Raw genomic sequence first — 27,203 nt, forward strand, 5'->3', positions numbered from 1 at the left:
ATGGGGCGATCAAGCCAGGCGGAGAGAAAGAGTGGGGGCAGAGCCGAGCAGTACCGATAAATCCCGAAAATTCCTGACAAACTCTGTACATGAGGCTGATAGCGACCTCAGTTCGAAACGGTTCTGATTTCTATTATCTTACGAATTAATGAGTCGTTTTATATCCGAACATTTTTGCAAAACATAGAAATTATATCGAATTAATTATATTAATATTGAACTTTCTTTATAACTCCAAAGACACTTTACAAAATATGAGATAGTGCACAACGAATAAAATGACATAATCTCATCATATTTTGCATATAGGCTTAAAACGACGGTAAATATATTTTTTTTGCTATTGGAATATATTCAAATTAATAAGGCAAAAGCAACATATTATAATGTGGATGTCCTTAATTGGTAGTAAATAAATTAATAATTACGCTACACAATCTGTAATAAGAGTTATGTAATAGCTGTAATAAACTAAGGGGATTAAAAAAGAAACTTGCGAGTAAATATTCAACCAAAAACATAATTATAGAAATATGACAAAATCAATGACAATTACCTGACTTAAATACCTAACATAGCACGTGACATCATTAATAAATACAAAATTAATTAAATAAATTAAATACATTTAAATTAATTTAAATTAATTAATTATTACGATCAAGTTTTAACTTATAGCAATAGCAATAGATTTCTCTGTCTGTTTGTTGGATATATCGAGAATGAAAAATAAGCTATAGACTTGAAATTGTGCATGCAACTTCGACCAAGCCTAATAAGTGTCATGTGTCGTCTGGCGTACGCGACTATAATGCTGATCTGATCTATAGTACATGGCAATTATCGAATAATTTCTAACTAATAGTAATGTAACCTACAAATTATATTTATTTGATTAAGGCAGTTGGAAAATGCAATGAACCAAATATAATGTTACAAAACAATTTTTTTTGTTTACATTTTAATAGAAAAGATGCAATTAAAAAACTCAACTTAATTGTTGATTTTGTATTTTGGAGACCCTGAAGATCATTATTTAACTACTATGCTAAGAACACAAGTCTCGAATGTTTTGAAAAGTTTAAATGTTTTCAAGCATGAATGCTTACAATCACATTTGAGTGACTAAGAAAATTAAAAAAAAGTACAATTAAAATTTGAATTCACTTGTAAACAAACAAATTTCTAAATCATGCGAGTATGGCTCTTTTTAATCCTCCTGGATGTTTAATCCACCCTCGAATGTTTTCTAGCTACGCCACTGAATGTAACGAGGTTACTTTGTTACATTAGACTTCCTTACGTCTTTTTGGGTCTTTCGATACTCCGTTGTATTGGTTTATTTGTATGTAGACAAGATTAATTGCCTGTCATTAATTACGTTGTAAAATCAAGGTTTAATGAAATACATTATTATTTGCGATGCATCCTGCAGCATCCAGCTTTGAAAATGTAATATATATGTATGTTGTACCAAATTACTGAAAGGTGTTTAACTCAGAGTAGAAGCTAAAAACAGTGGTATATTTTAAGAGGTTTGTCAGATTAATTGCCTGCAATTTAATTGTGCTGCATCCAGTAACATCCAGCTTTGAAAATGTAATTTAAATATATGTATGCTGTACTAAACTACGGAAAGGGGTTTGAAAATACAGTGATACATTTTAATAGGTTTGCCAGGTACTGAACTAAATTACATTCAGAGGAGTACAGAGCGAGAACGCGCGGACTGCTCACTCCACTATTCCAATACCCGGGCTATCTGTAGTTGGCAGGAGGGGCCCCTCCATCCCTACTCTTTCTCTCCGCCTGGCTTGATCGCCCCATTCTTCTACTGCATGAGGAGCTCGTGATCAAAACCCGGTGAAATAACCGGCGGGACCGAATTTAGCGGGAATCTTGGAAATATACTTATAAAAGGTTTTTTTCAAGAACAAGACACAAGTTTTGATTTTGATAGTCAAAGGTTCTGCTAAAAAAGGTAAACTAACAACTATCATTAATGATTCCTCCCTCTTACAATGCGAATAAGTACCCTTTAAAAATAATGTCATATAGTATGAGATATTTATTCCATAAAACATCAACATTTTAAATGAGTAAAACTACCATTATATATTTTTACGAAATTGTTGACAGAAAATTAACACAATGTTTTTAAATAATGGGTGAGAATTTTCATGCAATAAATAAAAATGTAGAGGTACTGAATTTAAATGTGGCATAAGTATAAGAAAAGACTATGTATTTATATAGTTGGTCAACTACTTGAAAGCTTCATAAATGTTCTAATATCATTGGTTCTTATTTTAAAAATATTTATTTTATTATTTAATACATTGAAGTAAAAATTCTATTCTGCAATTATTTCCAAACTGCTTAACAAAGTAATATGAGGTACTTTGTAATTAACAAAAGCTCAATAAACACATCTCAAAAATATTATTTTCTATATGAGGTTGTAGTGTAACCATTCAACCCGCTGGTTCCAAACTAATATTGTGTTGTTCTATAAACCCTTAAGCACACCAGTGCATATTTGTAAAACATAATTTAACACAGTTAATGCTTAAAAGATACCAGAATAACTATATATTATTAACTTTACAAAATTAAAATAAATTCAAATTTAATGAGTTAGTTTTTTTTTTAATTTTAGTTCCATGCATTCTCCCATCATATAAAATGGAACAATGGAAGAATTAACACACTACTGATGGAACTAAAAGTAATAAGCCTATATCTGTCACAAATAAAAAAATCTCTAAACTTTAAATTTTGGATTAAATTTTCTTCAAACATAGACAAGATTGGCTTATATGATTTTGTATGTCTAACCATGGAATTTGGCCGAGCCTCGATAAAGACAATCAACAGTAAGCAATCACGCAATGTTTATTTTCTGAGATTTTTAATTTTCTTTATATTTGTATGCCTGTGTACATACCACAGGACATCTCGAGAATTAAATGAGATGTAGACTTGAAATTTTTCTAGTAACCCCAGCGAAGCCTGTTTCGATACACGTGGGTAGCTTACTCCTTTCCTCATTTAACTAATGTGATATTATGTCTATTCCTTGACTTCCTTGTAAAACCTTAATCGTGTTATTTGTCAACGAGTGAAAATTTTATTATTATTATTACTATGATACTGTAATGCTACTACTTTGCCGGAGATCAACGCTTTCCGTCGGCGTAAAGTTGGATTTATTTCTACTAATAATAAGCTCTACACTGATGTATTTATCTACTCATTTTTTATAGCAGAGGACCAGATTATTGTGCACCCTCTTTCAAATTTAACCTATGTTAAGGGGACTGTTACCCAAAAAATAAATGAAATAATATTTTTTTTATTTTTCCTTATTTTTCTTTGGAATGTACTGATTTCATTGCAGTAATTTGTTTTTTTCTATGATTACTATAAGTTGGTAAAAAAATATTATTGAAACCCTTGCATGTCATTTTTCGACACTAACTGAACATCAGTCATGTTCCACTAACATTTTCATATATTTTATCATTGCTTTGCTGTATTTAACTTTTTATGTTGGCTATACTGTCTAGCATCTTTATTTCAGGTTACTATTATTGTTACTACTGTGTTCTGCTTACAGTTTTATGTTTGTTTACAAACAACTAGCTGTTGATTAGTGAAGTGCATTTTGTGAATTGTGAAGTAAAATCGTTTCATATTATTTATTTATTTTGCCAGAAATGAGAAACAATAAAAAAGTTGGTTCTAGAAGTAAGTGCTACAAAGTTAGGAAACCACCTTTGAGAACGAAGCCTTCCGTTGAATCTACTACACCTGAGGGAAAGCCTACCAATGTGCCTCAGTCTTCAGAGGTTAGGTCTTCTAACCGAAGTTTTAAAGTTAGGGATAGTCAAGAGTACTACAACAAATGGGTTGGTGAAAGCATGGAATATGACTTAGTTGATTTGACTAGATTATTTGAATTTTTTAATGATGTTGCTGTTTGCATAAATTGTTCGAGTAGGCTATCTTTTGAAAAGCGAAACATTGAAGGCTTAGTAGTCACAATTAAAGTAACGTGCAACAACTGTAATGAAAGTCAATCAATAGAAAACTGTCAAAAATATGTAAAGCCTACAGGCCTACTAAATGAAACAGACCTACTATGATTTAAATATAAGGCTTGTGCATGGGTTGCGACAAATCGGCAAAGGCTTGACTGCAGGTAGAACTTTATTAGGCGTAATGAATTTGCTCCCTTCACCTACAAAGTACAAGAAGTATTCTTTACTGCTCTTATCAGCTGTTGAGGAGTTTTGTAGAGAAAGTATGAAAAAAGCAGCTGAGCAAGCTATTGCTATGAATGACAATGTCCCAGACTTGACTGTCGCTGTAGACGGTACATGGCAGAAGCGAGGTCATACTTCGATGAATGGAGTTTTGACAGTGACCTCTGCAGAAAGTAGAAAAGTTCTTGATGTTTCTGTTATATCAAAATTTTGTTTGTGTCCTAAAAGAGATAAAAACAACCATGAACAGTCATGTGCCGCTAATTATTTAGGCACAAGCGGAGGCATGGAGGTGCATGGCATTCAAGAAACTTTTAGGAGATCCGAGGCTTTGTACAAAGCAAGATACATGAACTTTTTGGGAGACGGCGACTCCAAAGCTTTTGATGCTGTTCAAGGGGCTAAAGTGTATGGTGATGATGTCCAATTTAAAAAATTAGAGTGCATTGGACACGTACAAAAGAGGATGGGAAAGCGGCTTTTAAAATTAAAATCTGTCTCGGGTAAAGTAAAACTTGAGGATGGTAAGGGATTAGGTGGGCAGGGTAGGCTAAGTGAGCCTAATATTAAAAAAACTGCAGACCTATTATGGCCTGGCCATAAGGCGAAATGTGCCGAGTGTTGAAGAGATGAGAAAGGCAATATGGGCAGTGTGCTTTCACACGATGTCATCAAATGATAAACCTACTCATCAGCTATGCCCTAAAGACAATGAGACATGGTGTAAATATATAACCTGAGTTTATTGACCAATGAAATGAGACCATGATAAACATTTTCACATCCCTGTGTGTTATGAGTTTTATAAAACCCATATTCAAAGACCTTTCAGAAACCAAACTGTTGGAGCGTTGTTTGGAAGGGAAAACTCAAAACCAAAATGAGTAATTGAATAGTGTCATTTCGTCCCAAATACCAAAAAGAACTTTTGTAACTCTGCCTACCCTTAAATTTGGTGTTATTACTCTGCAGTTTGTAGCTTTAATGACGGATTTTCTAGTAAATTATAAGTTTTGGAAGCATTAAACCTACGTCCAGGGAAAAATTTTGTAAAAGCGATGCAGCGCCTAGAAATAGTGCGAGTGAAGGAAGCGGGCAAGAAAGTTCAAGAATTAGAAAAGAAAATAAGGAACAAGAGAGCTTTGAAAAGAAAACGCCTTGAAGACATGTTTACACAAAGTGAAGACCCAGATAATCCATCCTACAGCTCAGGAAACTACTAGGCTATTGTAGTTAAAGATGTTTTCTTCGATTCCCGTAAGTTGGTTTTTTCTATTTAGATGCAAGTTTTCTCAGCCATTTATGAACTTAGACCTCTCAAATTTTTACCACTTGTACTTTGTACTATATTCTAGGTCCTGACCAAAGGGGTTTTACAAAATAAAAAGTATTATCTTAGAAATAAAATATTTTTTGTGATTTTTTTAGTTTTAAAAAGGTGAATGTTTTAAAATAAGTTTTTTAATACTAAAAGATGATAAATTTTAATTTTGGTTGGCCATGAACTATAAAAAGGTGTGCTTTAAAAAACAAAAAAAGTCAAAGCTCTATCATGACTCATTATTTTAGAAACCTGCATTAAGTTTATATGGACTACGATAGGCGGTAACAGTCCTCTTAAATCTCACACCTTTACAGAATAACCATGAGCTCTTGTTAACATTGCTTGCCTGTTCCAACGCCTTTTTTTGTATGCCTAAGAAAACCTAGAGATCTTGAGCGTTTGCTCTGTAATGCGCACATTCAATTAATGTCAGCCCCGCCACATTTCCTGCACAGAGTTTCCTGAACCGGAATACCTATTCTCTTTAGATAGCTTCGGAATATCCAATGACCTGTAATAAAACTAGTTATCTTACGGATCTAAGTTCTACTACGGACATCTACTGCAATGTTCCTTGATAGTCCATTGAGCAACCGTTTTGCTTGTGTGTTCCCCTCAGTTCTCCTCCAATTTTGTCGCCGTCTTTAAAACACCCACTTGGCAACCGATCTCCATGCTGAGTTATAGAAAACCCCACACGTTGATTTAGGACCAGTAAGAGGACAATTTGCTCCTAAGTTAGCGCGACTATCTGCCCATTTATTATCTATGATTCCTATATACCCAGGCACCCACGTTAGAATAACTTTGTTGGTTTTCGTCAGTAATTTCATGACCTTAAGGCATAACCATACTGTCTTTGAGAGACAGTCGTGGTTGTACAAGACCTGCAGAGCAGCCATGCTATCCCAGTTAATGTAGATGGTTTTGCCTTTTTCCTCTTTCTACATTAATTCTCACGCACTCCGCAAGGGCTGTGACTTCAGCCTGAAAGATGAGATCTTTTTAGAGTCGTCGGTCCGTCCGTGTACCCGGTTGGTTAGAGCCTTCTTCATGTGGGCAGGCTCTCTGTTAGATAGTTCCCCTCTTTTAACAATTTTCACTTGAATGGGGTTTCCCAGTCCGTAACCTTTGACATTCTGTCAGACTTCATCTCTAGAACGTCCAGTTTGAGAATGTCAGAAATCTTGGAGTGCTTATTAGCATGGTGATGATGTCAGTTACCATCTGACTGCAGTCTATACGCAGCCATCTTAGCCTCTCAAATTACAATACCGGGTGTCCCAGAAGGTTTAAACGTTTGATTTTATATTACTTGCCCATTTATGTACCGAACATTTTCATACTCTATACAATTCATTAAATAGGTTTTAAACATATTCTATGAAAATCTCAAGTCTCTAGCAACTGTTGAAACAAAATGGTGGCATTTTGAAAAACTATACTTTAAAAACAGTATTTTTGGTTTTGTAAAATCATTTATTACCATATTCTAGAGAAATAAAGCATTTAAATTTAGAACATTAGAAGCTACGAGTATAAACTTGTTCCTTGTTCCACAGATGTATTCATCTACTCCTTTAGTAGGCACTGTAAGCAGCCGAACAGAGGAAAACTGGAGACATGCTTTGCGATCCTGCAAGGCTTTTGAGATTGGTTATGAGTTAACTCTACTTTTCACGTGACACTACGATTCGTATATGTTTTTTAGTGATGACGACGCTTGGAGAGAACGCCAACGCAACTACAGAAAAGCTACTCCGTTGAGCAGCAACGTCAGCCTTGCTACAAAAACTGCAAATATCCGGCCTTATCCGTCCACTATATTAACACATTCAGCCTCAATATCTATGTTATTCTACAATAAGTTTAAATAGCATTATATTAAATCCTGTACAGCTGGTAATGTTAAACGTTCCGTTATAATAAGTAACAATGCTGATGTGCAAAATCGCGTCTTATTTTACAACTGCGTAAACATATATACTCTCTTGTCTCAGTGCAAATTTCAAATGATACCTCAGTTTGTGTGGAAAGTTTATTCGCTGACAATCGGTCGCCACGGGGCCGCACAGTGATTGAAAACGAGAAAAAGGCTGCCAAATTCCATTTTATAACTATCGTATTTGCAGTGTAAAATCAAGTACTGCTTTATGAAACAAGATATCTATTTAATATAAATTTAAGGATTAAGGATCAAAATAATTTAATTTTTTCCAGTAATACTCAAATAAATGTTGGAAATGTTCAAGCAATATGTCAGAAATCAATAATCAGCATCAAGTTGTATCTGTATTGTAATGGTTAAAGCATTCTTTGAAGATAAAATGTTACTGGAATCGTAATTACTCAAGGTATAGGTTTGTTGAATAACTATCAAGAGTGATTTATGTTTTATTGCTAAATATCAAAATATGTTATATTTCTACATTTGTAACCGTGGCTTTTGATCGAAATAAAAAAATAACGAGTACAATTTGTTGTTTAAATGTTTACTAGTTTCATATATTCATATGAAACGTGGTATTGAGAAATTATGATACAAAAGGTCTGCCATCTGCTATCCTTAGTGCTATCCACAGTTCGTCTTAAAACTAATCCATAATATGTTTGTAACGTCAATATCTAGACCAGTGAGCCTATTTTTATTTCCAATCTTACGAATAGAACTCACAAGAGAAAAAATTCAAAAACATTAATTTTGGGTACTTTGGGATTATACCGACCACACCCAGACATGAATCGTTATTTCACATTTCGTTTCTACTGATTACTAGATTAGCGTAGAACAATATTTCGTCAATATAAAACAGGAATTGTCTTATCGCAAACACCTCCCCATCCTCAGACAGAGGTCAAAGTCGAGCGTCTAGTAGATAACGTGATTGCAGAGTCTCGCCGCCCGTTCAGCTGGTGCATCGCTTTGTTGTACTTCCGTGTTTTACCTCTACATTTCTCCAAACACAAAAATTCAACAAAAACAAACATTTACCAAACTAAACTTTTTATTAAAAAAACACTCAAAACTTGTTTTTATTCTTGATCACATTCCGCCACCCAAAATGCGAGTGCCTCCGGCCATCAGCGCGGGCTTCGGCAGCACCTTCGGTGCTGCCCCGCGCTGATGTCGACGAAAGAAAAACATCCCTCGAGATAGTACCTATCAGTAAAATATCAAATTCTAGAGGGGCTAATCAGAAATATAAATTGAATTGTAATGGAAAGGCAATGATGTACCGTGCAAATCACGTGATGCCGCGCGGCCTGCCGTAATCAGGATTCTCGAGAAAGATAAGATAACAGCGACAACAATACCGATCACAATACCTGGAAATGCTTGTAAGTTTGTAATTTTGTAATTGAAGAGTTGTTTGTTTTTTCGTTCTATCATGTTTGTTTCTATAAATTTCTATTTTTGTGTTCTTCATACTGGTGTGGTCGGTATAATCCCAAAGTACCTAATTTTGTTTATGTTGAGTAATAGACAACAAAAAATAAGAAAAACGACCACAGACTTTAGTAGTATTCTTGATTATGGAGATCCATAATCAAGGTAGTACACAGTATTGGCTGGTACTATCGACATCATAGAATCAAAATACACCGACAGGTTGGTATAAGTAGTATTATACAAATTGAGGCCTACTCTGATGCTACCATAAAGCAAAAAACTTGAGGCATACTATTTTGTTATATTAAATTAATAAGTATATTTGGAGTAATCATACATAAATTCTAAGGCTACATCCGGAAAGAGGAAGTTTCACTCTATAAAATTGAATTAATAACAGACAGTCGTAAAAAAATTATATTTGACTCTTCTCCAGCCTTTTTAAATGTTTTATTGGTATCTGCAATAGTGTTAATATTTGCATTGGTCATGTTGGTTATCCTTGATTGCTGTTGCCTTTCAACAGCTGTCGTAGAATAAAAAAGTCAAAACAAAAGTCGTCAGTATCCAGTGCAATCACAGGAAATTGTAGTTGAAGTGCCCGTCGTTCCTGTTGTTGAATATTACGTGTGTTGTAACCTACGGGTTGTTGCTATCACCAACATCTATGTAGTGCAGTTTTATTTTAGTGACTTTTATTTGTGATGACAGTGGGCAGGTAAAACCAAAAATGGGGACTATCGCCTTGGAGGAGTATGAGTTAATGAAAGATTCGAAGTATCGAGTGTAAGTATTAAGCTCATTTCATTTACGAAAACAATATATTTTGCACCCACCATATATGCGCATTTATGTTTTCTGATATACATATAGGTTAAAGGTAGATTCATTTCCAAGAATTAGACTTAAAATTTTCATGTTTATAAAGCTCATTATTGTCATTATGCTTACATTCTTTATGATTTAATTCAAAATAAGTTGAGACAAAACCATTAGTATACAAGTATAATTTAACAGCTGTTCATATTCGCCTGATATATTAAATTATAGAAGTACTGAAATATCTAGTATCTAGAATATTTAATACATAGAATAATATCAGTACTGTGTATCACATATGCTAGTATTGATTATAACATTCAGGCAGAGTTCTGTAATTAATAGGTACATGTAAATGATCAATTTCAATAATTTGGTAGGTAATATGTGATATTCAGTCATGAGTAGACATAGATACAATTAACCCTTCGAGTGCCGCTGACATTTTCCAAAGTCATGTGCATAAAGTGCGGGCTGTTTTTTTTGCATATTTGTAAGCTTTTGGGAAAATTGAATGAAGAATATGAGACATATCGTTACAAACAAAATTTGATTAACAAAAATTCCAGTTTTACAAAAAGAAAGTTTGGTTTTTTTTATAAAAACAAGTTTGAACCTAATTTAAGAGTATATGGTATTTTTAATATTTTTTCCTTTAAACCATGAGAAAAGCCATACAATTCTGAATAAACCCATGCATAATATGTACTTCTAAAATAAAAATAAACATGTCATTATATGTAAACACAAAATTTTATAAATTTGTACTTCATTAGTCAGAGTTTAGAAATTACATAGTAATAGTTTTCACGATACATCAAATTGATCGTCAAGTAACACAAATAAATATGATTAGTAAATATAGAGACCAATAGTTGCTTACATTTCTTTTGTATGGGTGTCAGCAACTTTGTAAAAACCAAAATAACAACACTATTATATTTGCATTGAAAACTCACGTTTTTGCTTGGACACAACTCAAATCACTACATTACTTTTATAAAGAAATACGGTAAAACACTCTATAAGTTACAATTTTAGTTTGTATTTACTCAAATGCTTGGTTATCGGCACATAAACAACAAGAATGGCCGTTACTCAACTCGATACTCGATATGTTGTAACTAGAATACAATATCATCGCATTGGTACTTTGATACTATCGCAGCCCACTATTTTAGAACGAGTTTCCTTTATTGTGGACCAAAATAAACTTCATTGTACATTTCTAATACTTTTCTTCTTCCATAATAAATTGAAAAATACTTGATGACTTATTGTACTTCTTATCACCAAATTGCCTGTAAATATACCAAGACGAGCAACCCTTCAAGTAAGCCTAGATGCACGAATCACCTGTCGCTTTCAAAATAATTAAATGTTCTTTTAACCCTATATCATCGATCCTGATAGGTGGAATGCATACATACACCATACTGCATCCTCTGATCACAATGTCCTCAAAGCTGCAATCAACTGTGATACTCTTCAGAACCATAAAAACACTGTAAAGGAAATATCTAGGCCTATAAATAGCCATACTTCCTCTTTGTTTAGCCTAGGTTTTAACCTTAGCGAAATAGATTGGTCAGATGTCTTTATTGTGAATTGTGTAAACTAGAGCTGGATAAATTGTACCACATACTTCAGAATTCTAATGCTGACTTGCCCAAACTCAGTAATAAGTATAAATTACTCAAGGAGTATAAAAATGAGATTCGCTTAGTTAAGATTAGGTATAGTAATAATGATGTTATCAGTAAGTCTTCTAACAAAACTAGGGAAACCTGGAATCTTAGAAATAAAGGCATAAAAGCTAATGGAATAATAAATATTTTATCAACTGTGTAGATGAATTGAGTTCTAATATTGCTAATAACAATAAAAATTGTGATTTTTATTTAACAAAATGCCTAACTCACTTGCAAAATTATTTTAGTTTTAAGTAATTATCTGTTGATAATTTGTATAATGCTATAAGTAGTTTAAAAAAATAGTACGTGTTTAGATATTTATGATCTCAATGCCCCTATAATTAAGTTAGCATCTAACTACATTGCTGTTGTGCTAGCCTACTTGTTTAATCTTTGTCAACAATTACTTTCCAAGACTAAATTAAATAAGGTGGTTCCTGTACATAAGAAAGGCCCAATAGATTCGTATGTTAATTATAGACCTATCTCCATAATTAATTCCTGTAATAGCTAAGTTTTTGAAATTTTACTTCACAAGCAAATTGTACATTACATGGAAGAAAATCATGTGTTTTCAGAGAGGCAGTTTGGTTTTAGGAAAAACCAAAGCACCATTGATGCTGTTCAGGATTTTGTAAATAATTGTTTTGAAAACATTGAAGCTAAGAATAGTGTTATTTTTAGATCTTTCGGTAATTCTAAGCAATATATGGGTCAACCTCGATTTTTCTCATATTACAATATATTGTTCCAATAGTCAATTAGAGAAGGAAATGACTAGAATTTCTTGCCGGAAAGCAGTTATAGGGAGCAGGCAACTGCCAGACGGTCATATATTGCTTAGAGTTACCTATTAGTGATCAGGGGCACTGACGTGATCTGGGCTTCAAATTTGGAACTACTCGAGTTAATTTTTTTTCTAAAAGAGCAAGCAGCGCGAAGCGCTGCGCAGCGGGCAGGCATCGTGCGTGATCCTTTTTTTTATTAAAAATTTTTGATAAATTGTTATTACATATTACAATATAATGTAGGTAATGTATGTAAAACAATTTTAAACACATAATTACATGCTGGAAAGCAAAGTAAACCAATATAATCCGCCCAATACAAAATCTCCATAAAAATCTGGTAAAGTAATCTGTGTCATTCCTTTGGCCTGAATCAATTCAGTATAGACGAAGATCACGCACGATGCTTGCCCGCTGCGCAGCGCTTCGCGCTGCTTGCTCTTTTAGAAAAAAAATTAACTCGAGTAGTTCCAAATTTGAAGCCCAGATCACGTCAATGCCCCTGATCACTAATAGGTAATTCTCGCAGTTGCCTGCTCCCTATAACTGCTTTCCAGCAAGAAATTCTAGTCATTTCCTTTTCTAATTGACTATTGGAACATTATAATGTAATATGAGTTGCCTGCTCCCTATAACTGCTTTCCGGCAAGAAATTCTAGTCATTTCCTTTTCTAATTGACTATTGGAACATTATATTGTAATATGAGAAAAATCGAGGTTGACCCATATATTGCTTAGAATTACCGATCTTTCGATCTGTCAAAAGCCTTTGACACGGTCAACCATACCATTTTAGTTTCTAAGCTTCACTACTATGGTTTTGACACTGTGTAGACTTTTTTTATATCTTACCTTAGTGAACATTATCAGTCAGTTTACTATAATTGTGGTTTTTCTGAAACTTTGCCAGTACTTCAAGGTGTGCCGCATGGATCCATTTTGGGTCCTACTCTTTTTATTCTTTACGTGAATGACCTACCTGACAATATAAATGGCCGAGGCGTTGGTAGCTACATCTTTGCTGATGACCTTGTTCTCAATGTTTTTAGTAAACTTAAAGTTGAAAATCAGATGTTATTTGACAATATGACTGGTGAAATAGTGAACTGGTATGTAGCAAATAAATTATGTTAGCAAGATTGTAAAGTCTCTAATGTATTAAGTGTGAAAGATTGACCAAAATGTTGCCTATACCGTATTTATTCTGTCTGATCTGAGGTTGATGCGTGCAGTAGTTTGTCTGAAACTGTAACCAAAATGAATAGCAAACCTGGCATTAGTCTTTGTTATGACAAGTAGGATAGGATAACATTAAGAATAATTCCAAGAAACAAAATAGATTATGTGTTTCTTCGATTTATATTTGTGTTTGTTCATTCCTTATTATGGTAGTTATTTACCAATTGCTAAAACATGTTTGTGTTGTATTTTGTGTATGAAAACTCTATATTAAGAATATAACTAAATATATAAAAAAAGAGAAATAAAAGAAATGGTACTGACATTTTAATACCATATAGTTTCATATAGATTTTTCTTATTGGAAGTGGGTATGCTGCCATCTGGTTTGTTTATGTTGGAGTTTCAATACAGTGTAATAATTTTTGCTGAAGTTGTTGTGTCGTCAAAATAAATAATTTAGTGATATTATTGTTATTAAGTACAAGAAGTATTATAAGAGCATATATAAGGTATTTTCTCATAAATATTTGAAAAGTAACCATAGTGTAGACAAATCATAGACTGTATTGTGCTTTCCCTATATTTTAATCAGATACTTTTCAGTAAATGTGTTGTATTATTATGTATTAATAATAGTTTTCCTATACATTAGAAAATGTTGAGGTTTAATTTAAAAGTTTTTGTGAACCTAAGAAAAAAATCCACTTGGAAGTTTATTTTTACTACCAATTTGTTCTTTGATAGTTGTACTTTTCTTCTAACATTATTTATTTATATAAATATCTTATATGTTTCTTTCAAACATTTGTTGTTAACAAAATATTATTGTGGTCACAGTCTAGCACAGAAAAGACTTTAAATGTTGTTCCTAACAAACAACATTTTGAATTCCTTAACTCTTAACTTATTTCTAATGTTAATAGCCATATTAACATTAGAACTCCCCAGTCTTTTTAAATTTATTTAATTGCACTACTGGTGTAATCCTGTTGGAAGAATAAATAAGTAAATAAATAAACAAGACAAACAGAATCTGGATGAAGGAAGTGAGAATATTGTCTTTAATTAAAAACTTTATTGCAGGTTTATACTGAGTGAGATTACTAGTATCTATTTTATTCTGCCCGAGAGGCATCTGTCACAGTCATTGTACGTATGCTGTCAAATGCTGCAGCATAAATGCTAAGATTGTTATACCTGACTGTTTCTTATTTTGTTATTTAAAGACCAAGCTGTTCAATGTTTCATGTTCCTAAATTGCAATCCCTAAGACAATCAATGATACATTAATTGTTAATAAGCAGTTAACAGTTCAGTGGCATTAAAAAATTTCTATGTGCTTGATGTTATTTTACACATTCTAAAACTCCAGCCTGGAATAATCAATTTTATGATTTTTTTTATATAAAATGTTTCATGTAAATAAATTAGCATTCCACCTAAAATAGACTATTAACTTATTACATTTTAACAAAGTATTGCAAAGCATCTGTGTTTTGGTCCTAGCTTTTTCAACAACAAAATGTTAAACTTTCATGGTGTTTTGTTTACATATGTGTTCACAGCCATCTCGTTCGTAACTGTCATGAATATACTACATTTGTTCATGTGATATACAGATCCTACCAAAACTTGAAGGCATTGTTTACCAGGTTCTGAAAACCAATTAAATATTGTATTTGCATGTTCATGACGTCATCGTTTTTCCGGACTCTTTTATTTACAGTCGAATTTTTCAATAATAATGGTAAAAACCTGTAATTGTTTTACGCAAATGTCTTAGTATAACAAAAAATGTATGTAGGCTTCGAAATTTTGCACAAAAACAATTATTTCATTATATCTTTTCAATATTTCACTTTGAACTCCAAGGGGTACCTAAAAAAATTAATTTACCTTAAAAATTAAGAAATGGATAATTAATTGGCCGTGGGAGTACAATCAATTGTCCCGAAATACGCAGTTAATATCCTCTATAAAATTGCAACAGTAGCCTAACTTTTACCATGGATTAAAAGAAATAAAATAATGGGTTTCTCTTAAAATTAACCCTTTGTGTACCAGACCAATTTTTGTTGAGTTATAGGAATATACAAATATTATTTGGTAATATTTATCCAGGGATTACTGAATAGTATTGAACGTTTTTTAGGACTATAGCTAGTTCTCTCTCAGTGTTGACAGGTTCTGTGCTAGAACACTCAATATATGTAGCTAGTTCTCTGTTAGTGATATCAGGAGAGTAAGTGCGGTGGTGACCTTGCAGTTTGGAGGTCTAAACCTAGTAACCTACTCAGTGTACTGTGTGTATAGTTTTTCAAAAATAAACATTAAGCCTACTATTTGTTTACATTGTTTTGGAACAACAAAAGGCACTTGGCCTAGGTACTAATAATGATTTAAGATTATTGTTTTTACCATGAGTAATATATTACACTAAATTAAAATGTCTGCATCCGTAAAAATATTTTATTAGTATTGTACTTAACTTTTAATCTTAATTAACTAATGTAATGTTAATACTTGTTTTATTAAGCTTTAGTTTTGTTAAAACTTTCAAACTTGAGAAACGATTGTTTGTCTCACAAACTGTTGCCTTAATTTTTTTTATGAAAAAAAAAAACTTTATTATCACTCTCCCTTTTTAAGATATTGTGATTTTAGTAAAACAATTTTTCCTTCCCAAAGAAATACAACCACTTTTTATGCCACATAAATAAAGGAAGGGTTTTTTCTGAAATTAGCACAATTTTCTTAATAATATTGTAAATTTCCCTTTCATTTACACTAAAATGATGAAGATACAAATTTTTTAAATTGAAAATACAAGCTCGTCCAGAGTTCTCGGAATAGGTAAAAATGTTCATTTCCCCAAACTTTAACTGTCTATAAAACAAAAATGAGTTGAGGTGGGAATGTAAAAATGGTGGTATATATCCTTATCTCTTTGGATTCAAAATGTAAAGTTGCATGAAAATTGAGATGATGGGTGACAAATCTAAAATCTTCTGTATGATTTATTTTACGTGGAATGACTCAGTAGCTAGTCCTTTATCAGTAATGTCAGGTTCTGTGATTGTACACTCATTTAATGTAGTTAATTATCTATCAGTAATGTCAGGTTCTGTGATGGAACACTCAGTATATGTAGTTAATTATCTATCAGTAATGTCAGGTTCTGTGATTGTACACTCATTTTATGTAGTTAATTATCTATCAGTAATGTCAGGTTCTGTGATGGAACACTCAGTATATGTAGTTAATTATCTATCAGTAATGTCATGTTCTGTGATTGTACACTCATTTTATGTAGTTAATTATCTATCAGTAATGTCAGGTTCTGTGATGAAACACTCAGTATGTAGTTAATTATTTATCAGTAATGTCAGGTTCTGTGATGGAACACTCAGTATATTGTAGCCAGTTATCTATCAGTGTTGTCAGATTCTGTGACAGGACACACAATATATGTAGCTTGCTCTCTATCAGTGTTGTCAGATTCTGTGACAGGACACACAATATATGTAGTTAGTTCTCTATCAGTAGTTAGGCATGTGACAGTCCTCTCATAAGCCTTTTCAACCAAATCTGTTATAACCGTTGGGACACATTTCATTGAGACCATAGTAGACAACATTGGAATAATACAATTGGTATTTTTATGTATCTTACTAAAACATTTGATGGTGTATCACCTGAAGTATCGATAGAAAATTTAAAGAATGTTGGTATTTAAAATGTTACATTAAATTGGCTTGCTTATTATATTTCAAAGAGACCACAATACGTTGACTTGCCATTTTTGACTTTATAAAATTTAATTACACATGCAAAATCTTTACAAATAACACGTCATAGTGTTCCATCATAGGACCTATTCTTTTCCTGGTTTATTTGTTGTGTTTGCCAAATGCTTTAACAGTTGTTCAAAGTAAGCTGTGAACAACCTAGTATGTGGATGACTCTAATAGTTACTGGTAAAAGCTCAAATGAAATAGAAGTTGTAGCTAAAACGGAGCTTGTGCATATCAATAGTTATTTTTGTAGTAAAGGTTTATTACTAAATTCTAAAAAACAAATTTAATTACTTTTTGTGCCAAACAAAATAGAAAACACCCATGCCAAATATAACAATCGAGAATGTAAAAATTTCTCAGCTAACAAAAACCAAATTTCTAGGATTACTTTTGGATAAGAACCTAACGTAGAATGAGTATATTTTGGCTTTGCAAAGAAAAATGTCTTCTGGATTATTTTCTCTTAAATCCATGTCCAAATATTGTTTAATAAAAAAAAAAACCATTTACTATGCTCATTCTCATAAATAACCTATGGTGTTGCGTTGTATGAGGTCACTAGTAATAAAAATCTGTAAAGCATTCTGCAACTTCAAAAAAATATCATTGATGCTGTTCTTTATTTGTATAATTTTAAATGTAATTGTATAAATGATATGAGTGTTGTTTTGAATTTGAATTTGTATCTAGTTCTGTATCAGTGTTGTCAGGTTCTGTAACAGGACATACAATATATGTAGCTAGTTCTGTATCAGTATTGCCAGGTTCTGTAACAGGACACACAATATATGTAGCTAGTTCTCTATGAGTAATGTCAGGAGAGTGAGTGTGGTAGTAACCTTGCAGTTTGGAGGTCTGAACCTGGTGACCTACTCAGTGTAATCCCGTGGCGGCTGTTACACTCTAGTAGTCTTGCTATCAGCTTCCTTCAGTCATAGTTCTACCATGAACAATGCTTAGTTGTAAGAATTAATCTTTTATAGAAATACACAGAAATGTTTAAAAATCAAATACATGTAAAGCGAATCTTTATTAAAATACTCAAGTGCGTGTTCGATTATATACTCCCAATTTAAATATAATATTTGTTTAAAACTATTTCAAATATTAAAAAAAATAATTGGTCCTCATAAGTATTTATCTTTTATTATTACAGTTGTAATCTTAGTACATTACATGTTGTAAAGATTGAATTTGTGACATACTTGACTGCATTATAAATTGTGGTCTTTAGCACGTGTTATAGAACAACCTTAACAAATTCAATTTCTTTTATAGCCTAATATAATGTTACTGTGATACAAAAAATATTGGAATTTTATAACTTTTGTGTTTCTTTCTTTGTTATAAATTTTGGTAAGGGTAAAGATTACATTATTTTCACATAGTTTTTAATATTAATATGTAGGGTGCTTACATTATTTTCATATTTACATTACTAATTAATATAATTAAAGTTACTATTGTAATCATGAATTATCAAAAACTGATAAGAAATCATATTATCAGAACGAAACATGTTTGATATGGTTAATTAACTGCCTAAATATTACTTATGGATAAGGGTAAGACCCACTGAAATTGACCAGAAACGGGCAAAAATATTGAAATTTGGTTGTTTTTAAATTAATTGATTAAGGTCTTCCTGGACACATTATATCCTAAAAACTCTAAAAAAATCCAAATACTTAAAAAAAAGATTTTAATTCTAACAAAAAGCTTGTGCACTCAATTTCTAGCATATTTTGGCAGAATTTTATTTTTTGACCAAGTAGTCATTCAAAAGTTAGTATGTTGAAGAAATGTGTCCTGTATTTTAATTTGGCTATAGGTTCCCTATCTATAAAACAGCAAAATCATTTTTTTTTTTATAAGGCAAAACTGTGTATAGGGTTTATTAGAACTTGAAAATTTGTATATTTCCGAAAATAGTCACTGTGAATGATGATTATTGTTATAAAAGTAGACTTTGTTCATTTTAAACCTGTATTTATAATTATTGTGAAATTCCAGTTAAGTAGATTTTATAGATTTTGTTTTGTTCTATTTGTCTTCAAATAATAAAATTAATGTAGTTTTGTTTCAAGGACTGATTCTCTAGGTTAGAAGTAGTTCAGGAACCAGGTTAGGAGTAGTTCACGAACCAGGTTATTTTCGTGTCAGAGGGTTAGTTCATTCTGTGGATGGAATCTATGGGCAGTTTCACACTGCTATAACTTTCAGTATACCAAACATTTATTTTATATTTGTTATAAAATAATTTCTAGGGTCTTACTGTCATTTATGTTGACTATTATTGCCTATCTTGATTTTTTCAATGAAAAGTTTTGTTAGGAGCTAGGGAACTTAAAAGTTGGAATTTTAGTTTAAGACATCTTTTAGTTTAAGAGCTTTAGTGTTTCTAGAGCAACCGTGCAAAATCTTAAAACAGGGATTCCCGGGACTAAAAGTGTAATAAAAATTATGTACTTTGTGTCATAAGAGCTTTAAATACTCACCGTTGAAAAAAATAAAATGAATATTACACAGGAAAGGATGTCACAGGATTTTCAGTGAAAATTATTCTTAAAATGTTACAGTTATCCTATCATGTTTTTCTTCTCTAAAACATCTCAGTTATACAGGGCATTCCAAAAGGACTGTACAACTTTAAAAATTCATATAAATTTATTCAATAAAGGTACAGTTCTAGTTTTTTTGTTGATTTAAAGGACATTTTTTTACCTTAAATTAAAGATGTTCTATGTGGTTTCAGTAGTTAAATCCTGCAGACATTCCGTTGGTAGTAGATTTCTTTCCAAACTTGCACAAGCATTGCAGGTGTTACTTGCTCAGCGGCGTAGATTCTTGCTCTAAGTTTCGGTAAAATGGCGGGCAAAGGAGGTGCATACACCATCCTTGATGAAACCGCAGAAGATAAAGTCTAGCGATATCAGGTCTGGAGAATGCGGGAGCCATGTAATTGGCGCAGCACAGCCAATCCATTGACCTGGAAGCGGTCATTGAGATATTCTGTACATCAGTCAGGTAGTGTGGTGGCACGCCATCTTGCATGAAGAAAACATTGCAAGGGAGCGGTATGCCATCTTTGGTAGTTTGGACAAGGGTGATGAATTTCCCCAGGAGGACCTGATAGGTTGTTTTCGGCGGTTTGTGGAACTGCTGAAATCATAGACTGGTAGGCCTCATGGTGTGCTTCCGGGGTGCACAAAAGGCCCTTGAGGCTGAAGCGCATGGCAATAGGCCGCCCCATAGAAGAAGAAGAAGAAGAAACATGTTGGTCTCGGTCATCCTCGTCGATCTGTGGTATCAAAAATTGTTACAACATATCTAGGTATCCTATTGATGGTTCTCTTTTGGAAAAAAAAGAGGCTGAACATTTTCTTCTTTCTCAAAGCATAAAACATGATCAGCTTAGGGCTCAAGAACATGTTGCAATATTTCATATGGATTTTCACTCCCCAAATCCTACAATTATGGTTGTTAACCTTGCCACTTAAGTGAAAAGTTACCTCATCAGAAAAGATTATATTGTCCAAGAAATGTTCATCATCATCCAAACGATTTAACATATCCACACAGAAGTTCTTACCAATTTCTTTAATTGCTTGTAAAAGTGGCAATCTGTATGGTTTCAAATGCAAATGTTTTCTCAACAAACGCCAAACCATTGTATGTGGGACTTGCAGCTCATAAGATGCGTGCTGGGTCAATTGTATAGGGCTGTTGACAAAACTTGATCTCACTTGCTTCACCAAGGAACTTGGTCGGATGTGCTTGGATGACCTGATGATTTGTTATGTTTTACTGAACACTCCATTTACAAAACATTAATGCCATTCATAAATTTTAGGCTTACTAAGAGGATATTAAGTGTACAAGATCTTGTTACAAAATTTAAGCTGATATTTCTGACTTTGTTTTTTTGAACCAAAACATATAGCTAGCATGTCAGATCCAGTAAAGGCAGCCATCTTTAACGTAACTACCGCTAGCGGTTGTTGCGGCGTGATTCTGCACTAGCAAACTAAGGGAGAATTAAAACCATCACTGTGTCTTTTTTGAATAAATTTATGTGATTTTTCAAAGTCCTTTTTTTTTAGATAAAAACCCTGTATTTTAGTAGAGTTTAGTGTAATAGTTTCCCAAAATGTAACAGCCTAGAGAGTTTTCCGTATTGTAAGTGGGTGAATAATCCTTTTTGCTTGTAACAAGAAGGCAAGTGGTGTTTGCTGGATCATACATATCAAATATAATGTTTCAAAAGTTTAAGAGACAAACTTTATTAGCTCAAAAACAGGTAGGTAACCACTTCGCAAGAACCTATCAAATAATTGTTTCCTGATTGGTAGATGTAAAAATATTCTATCTGTATACTCAGCTGCATTAAATTTTATAGTGATACCAGTACCCAGTTTTTAATTATGTTGCAAAACTAAGTTTAACCCATATTAGCCCAATTTATTGCTATTTAATGACACAATGAGCACTAGCTAGACAAGGTGATTTCCAAAACGTAAACAGTGGGTGTATACAAGCTATGTTAGTAATAGAGAGGTTTAAAGGTTCCAAGACTAACCTGAAAACAGTAACTACCTAAATTAGTCTAAATATTAGCTATAACAAAAAAAAGTTATAAATGTTATAAAAGAAAAAAAAGATGGAATTAACCTAAATTTTAATGTTTGAAATTATATTTTATGATGTTGCTATATTTCCTTGTTAGTGAATTTAAATGTGCACACTCAAAAAAGGTATTTGCTAGTTAAATGTGTTATTACTAAATGTAAAACGTCCAAAATTTGAATTTATGCATGTTATACACTTATAAAAATGTAGTACACCACATCTTGATATTTATGAAAACTAATAACATGTTTAATTTCCCCAATTGTTAGTCCATTTGAAAACTTTTAGTTTTTTGCATGTTTTAAAAATTGCTAAAAAATATGAATTTTAATATTATTAAAGTTGTGCTTCTAGTAATATTAGTATTCAGAGCTATTGTATTATTATAGTTATTCATCATTACATTACTTTGCTTGACTGTACATGCATATTTAAATTGTGTGCACAAGATTTAATATTAGGTTGCTTGCATCTGTTGACTTATAGTTATTTTAGTTTACAGTCAGCTCCATTCCGTCCCACCCCATGCTCTATTCCTGTGAACAGAAGCTGTGAAAAATGCTGAGCGCAATTTTAGCTTTTGTTTTCTCCTCCTCCTGTACTAAATTGTCTTAAGTGCTTCCTTTTAACTGGTCTCTGTACTTTCTCCCATGGTGTTATTTACCCCAGTCAATATTTTATAACAGTATCTAGGTGGGATGTACTTTAAATTAATTCATAAAATCCCACGATTCAATAATTCAATAAAGTACACTTTTGATCAATGGTTTTTATTTCTTTAAAAGATCAGTCTAGTTGTATGTTTATAGACATTTTTACATGGAAACATATACTAGACTGGAAGTGATCAATGACGTCCTTGAAAAAATCAATGCTGAGAGAAGCTCTACATATACCTAAATACAGCTAATTTTAGATATGGTTATCTTTTGAATATAGTCATGTTTTATAAAGGATTAAACGTAACATTTATTTATAAAATGCACTTAATCATATTTGAAAAGAATTTTATCCATTAGCATAACTATATATAATAGCATTGGTATTGGTTTAGAGTTTAATTATGATAGTGCAGAGTTTTGTTTGTAATTGTTTCATGCTCCTTTATCAAGGATACAATTGATTTTGGGCACTTTTGATTAGTGTAAAGTATGCACTTCTCTAAATAACTGATAATCGGGCTAAACATTACGTATTTTAAAGTAAAAACTGTCCCCACGTCTTATTTGTGTGTGTGTGTGTGTGCGCGTGCGTGTGTGTGTGTGTGTGTGTGTGTGTGTGTGTGTGTGTGTGTGGATTTACAAGGTACGAGTACGCAACACCATATATTGCAACAGGCTTCATCCAGGTTACATACAATTTTTCAAATCCATGGCTCATTTCCTTGGACAGATAGACAAAGAGAGACAATTATTCAAAAAAGAAGTTGACATGAAAACTAAAAGTCATAAAACTCATTCTTGTAGAAATGAAGTTTTGTGCAAAATTTTAAGTCTATATATGAAGTCTTTCTCACCATATCCCGCCACATGACACATTCAAATTTTTGTTCCTTAAATTTGGTTTCATATCAGTGTTTAAATAACAAAATTGTACAAACCAAGCAACTATTAAATGATTTGAGTATGTGTCAGGGTAGTGAGGCTACATGTGTTAATATGTCACATGTTTGAATCTATTATGGGTGTAAGTATTAGAACATGGAAAGCAATTACTTTTTTAACTGTAGGGGAATAAATACTTAAAACGGCAATACATTTATGATCAATACTTAATAATGCTCATTATTAAAATAAATTATATTTAAAATTAAGTATGTCAAAATAGTAGGAATTTTAGCAAGTATGTCAGTTACATTTTAGCAACAGAGTGAAAGTTTTTCATATATCCATGAATAACGACATATTATGACCCATAAATTCTATCTATATAACAATATCAGATAAATCCCTGACAATTCAAAGTTCAGAGGAAATTCATCATTGGTGAACTTGTGAAATCACCTTATCCATAATATAAATCTGTTCTGGTTCATTATGAAACACTCACTGTTTACCCAATTGTTAGTTTTGTTACACCACATAATCTAGAAGAATTGTTTTGAGTTATTTAAGGTAAAGACACAAATGCCTGCATCAAAGAAATATTACTCATTTCAAGAATTTCATAATTTTTGTGTAGCAGTTTTAGTTGTGACCTTGACATCTATTTATCTTCTAAGTTCTGATTTTCTTTGCTCCTTTCCACCACCATAACAATCTGCATTTTGTAATACAGTAAAATCTGTGGTATTTACCTTATTCTGGTGACAGGGTAGGCTGGCTAATGTTAAAGCAGGATATGGAATTGTAGTATGAAGAACAATAAATTTATTTATAGCACATTCATTACTGATATCATAGTTTATATTTTGAAGACAATGTATAGTTATGAACGTTGAATACCAAACTAGAACTAATCCCCATCAAATTTTATCAAATGTGCTTTAGCAAAGCCTATCACTCAAGGGGGATGGAAAAAATTCATTTCTGTTTGTCTGTCTGTACATGTTCTATTTCCAAGATAAACTGACCTGTAGGCTTCAAATTGTGCATGAAGCTTCACATTAATTTGTAATATTGAGTTCGACAATGGTGCATGTTTTCTGTGGGATTTTGATGAGCATTAGCGAATTACTTGTTGGGCTGGAAAAAGTTCAATTTTGCCTGTTTGACTATCTGTCTTGTTTGTCAGCACAATATCTCGAAAACGAACTGAGCTATAGACTTGAAATTTGGAACAAAGCCTCATTTCTATATATGTAACACTGAGATGGATAATGGTACATGTCATTTCCATAGGATTTTAATGAGCATGAGCGAATATTATCTTATTGGTCTTATGGTGGCAACAATTAAATAGCAGAATAAATAATTGTGTAATAACAAACTAAGTCCAATGATGTGAGATTTCAACGTGTAAGACTTATTCATAGGGTAAAAAGTGTTCAAAGACAATATTAAAAGTCAGTGACAAAATTTGATTTAATCCCACTCTTGCGTTGTAACCTCCTGAGTACATCAGACTTTTTATTATGAAAATCTTTTATGAAACGTTAATGAATAAAAATGTGGATGTATCATGGATGTGGCAGGATATCTCGAAAAACATTTTAACTGTATACTTTAAATTCTATGTGAAACTTATTTTCTACACAGGCAGAAATAAGATCTATGATGGTGCATGTCCAACCATGGAAATTGGCTGAGAATCATTGACTCAGTAGACTATCACAATTACTCTTTTGTCTGCTGGGAGATGTAAGCATTTCTTTTCTCTCTGTCTATCCTTCCACAGGACATCTCGAGAACGAAATGAGCAGTGAAGCCTGTTACACGACACATGGTGTGGCGTACTCCTACCTTGTAAATGTATAACACAATAAAGTTTATTCTATTCAAAGTTTTGAAACAATACTAATTTAGTTTAGTTCACTGCATTAAATAGATATTTTTAATTTTTGTGTTTAGTATGTACATTTGTTTCAAAAGCATATTCTGCAAATACAAATTTATTTTAGTTTATTATTCAGTTATAAAATATTAAGTAGTTCAATATTTAAAAGTCAAATCGTAACTTACTACAAAAGTAAAAAGTAACTATCCCACCACTAACACACAGTCTAATGCACATTTGAAAGCTGACACAACAGCACTGATATCACAGTTTCACTGAGGTCATTGTTTCTGAAAGATAGTGGGTGAATTTGTCATAAAGGGAAACAAAGCCACTTCCTCTTTCAACCCTGTCACTCCAGCTGCAGCTGATGTTTGGGAGAATGTTATCAAACTTACATGTGTGGTACTCCTAGCTCGCAAAGCTTACAGTTATAAAATGTTTTTTCATCTGTCGCCATCTCGGATATCAGATAGTCAGAAATGACGAGGTTTCTTTTGTTGTATAAAAATCATAAAAACATTTTTTTACCATTTCCCAGTTCAGTTTTCTATTTTTCTTTCAATATATGGATTTTAATTTTTAACAAATATCAATTGAAATGTTAAAATATATTAACATAACAATTTGTCTTTAATGCAACTCCTCGCATTGTGTACAGTTTGTCACATTGTTTGGTAAAATTTTGTCTAGAGTATTAAAAATATTGGTATATGCTGAAAAAAGTCAAAGACCACATGTTAGTGTTTTTAGAGAGTATGTATTGAAAAATTATATAACAATAAGCATGAGCAGTTTGTCTCTGCGCAACCTCTTGGAATTTAAATTTGGTTGTTATCTCTTAAGTGGTACTGTTGGTAATTGCTTAATTGCTATTGTTGTATATCTTCAACTATGACTAGTTCTGCTAACGCTATATATTTATTAATTTACCACTTTATTTTATTTGCCGGTCCCCTAAATAGGCTTGCTCTACAGCATGAGATTATTATTACTTGCTTCAGTTGCTTACCATTTGATACTCTCTTATAACTCTGGCAAATGTTATAAATTACCTGATAGTGCATGGACAACGAGTCTAAATAAATTTTAAAACAGTTCTTAAGAATTGGTTTAAGGTTGCACCTTTTTACTCTGTGGATGAATTCCTAGTCTGTGATACAAGTACCATAATTTTCTGATAGTCTGTTTTAAATGGTCTGATACAGCTTTTTAACTATAAATGTTGTTTTAATTTGTGCTGTTTATATGTTAGTTTTAATTGTACCAGTTTGAAATCTTTTAATTTAAGCTCAGCATTCTAGTCAAACTATTTTAATTTGTTATATTCATTTGTCAATGTAAATTTTGTGATAAATTATTCATTTGTGTTTCCTATTTGTAAGTATTTAAATTTTAGCACTGGTGAATATTTATTATGCAATTTTTTTTATAGTTTGAGCAAGTAAACCACTTATGTATAAACTTACTAATAAATTAAAATTAATAATATGTTGTTTTTTATTAATTTATGACGCAAATTCTGTACTTAAAGTTCATGAATAAAGCATGCTGACTTCTGACTTACTACAGACAAAAATGATTTATTACTGTGTTATAACCACCATAGAACTTTAATAGATTATATTTATATTGTCTGACAATGTCTATTGTACCTTTGTGTATTTAATGACAATAAAGCTTCTTGATTCTTGAAATGAATATGTTTGTAGTTTGCACCTAATCCAGTTTTATTTAGTGAGTGTGTTCAGTAACTTTTTAGTTTTGTGAATAATTCAATGAAAAGCTTTCTGTAAGCAGTTGAAATAAATGGGGAAAATTATGAAAACAATGCTATTGTTATTATAATGAAGGAGACAAGTTCAGAATTAGGCAG

At 32.2% G+C, this 27,203-nt stretch overlaps 1 protein-coding gene across 3 annotated transcripts in view; it reads left to right on the forward strand.

The window, feature by feature from the left end:
- The first annotated feature begins 9,541 nt into the window (after window positions 1–9,541).
- The window catches only part of LOC124359412 (protein dopey-1 homolog), a 165,103-nt gene continuing 147,441 nt past the window's right edge, over window positions 9,542–27,203 (forward strand). For all 3 annotated transcript variants that reach the window (XM_046812136.1, XM_046812137.1, XM_046812138.1), the window contains exon 1: window positions 9,542–9,769. In XM_046812136.1, coding sequence (XP_046668092.1) covers window positions 9,714–9,769 — 56 coding nt within the window. In that variant the 5' untranslated portion in view covers window positions 9,542–9,713. The remainder of the gene's footprint in view (window positions 9,770–27,203) is intronic.

The sequence above is a fragment of the Homalodisca vitripennis genome, chromosome 4 (genome assembly GCF_021130785.1).
Source record: "Homalodisca vitripennis isolate AUS2020 chromosome 4, UT_GWSS_2.1, whole genome shotgun sequence".
NCBI lineage: Eukaryota > Metazoa > Arthropoda > Insecta > Hemiptera > Cicadellidae > Homalodisca > Homalodisca vitripennis.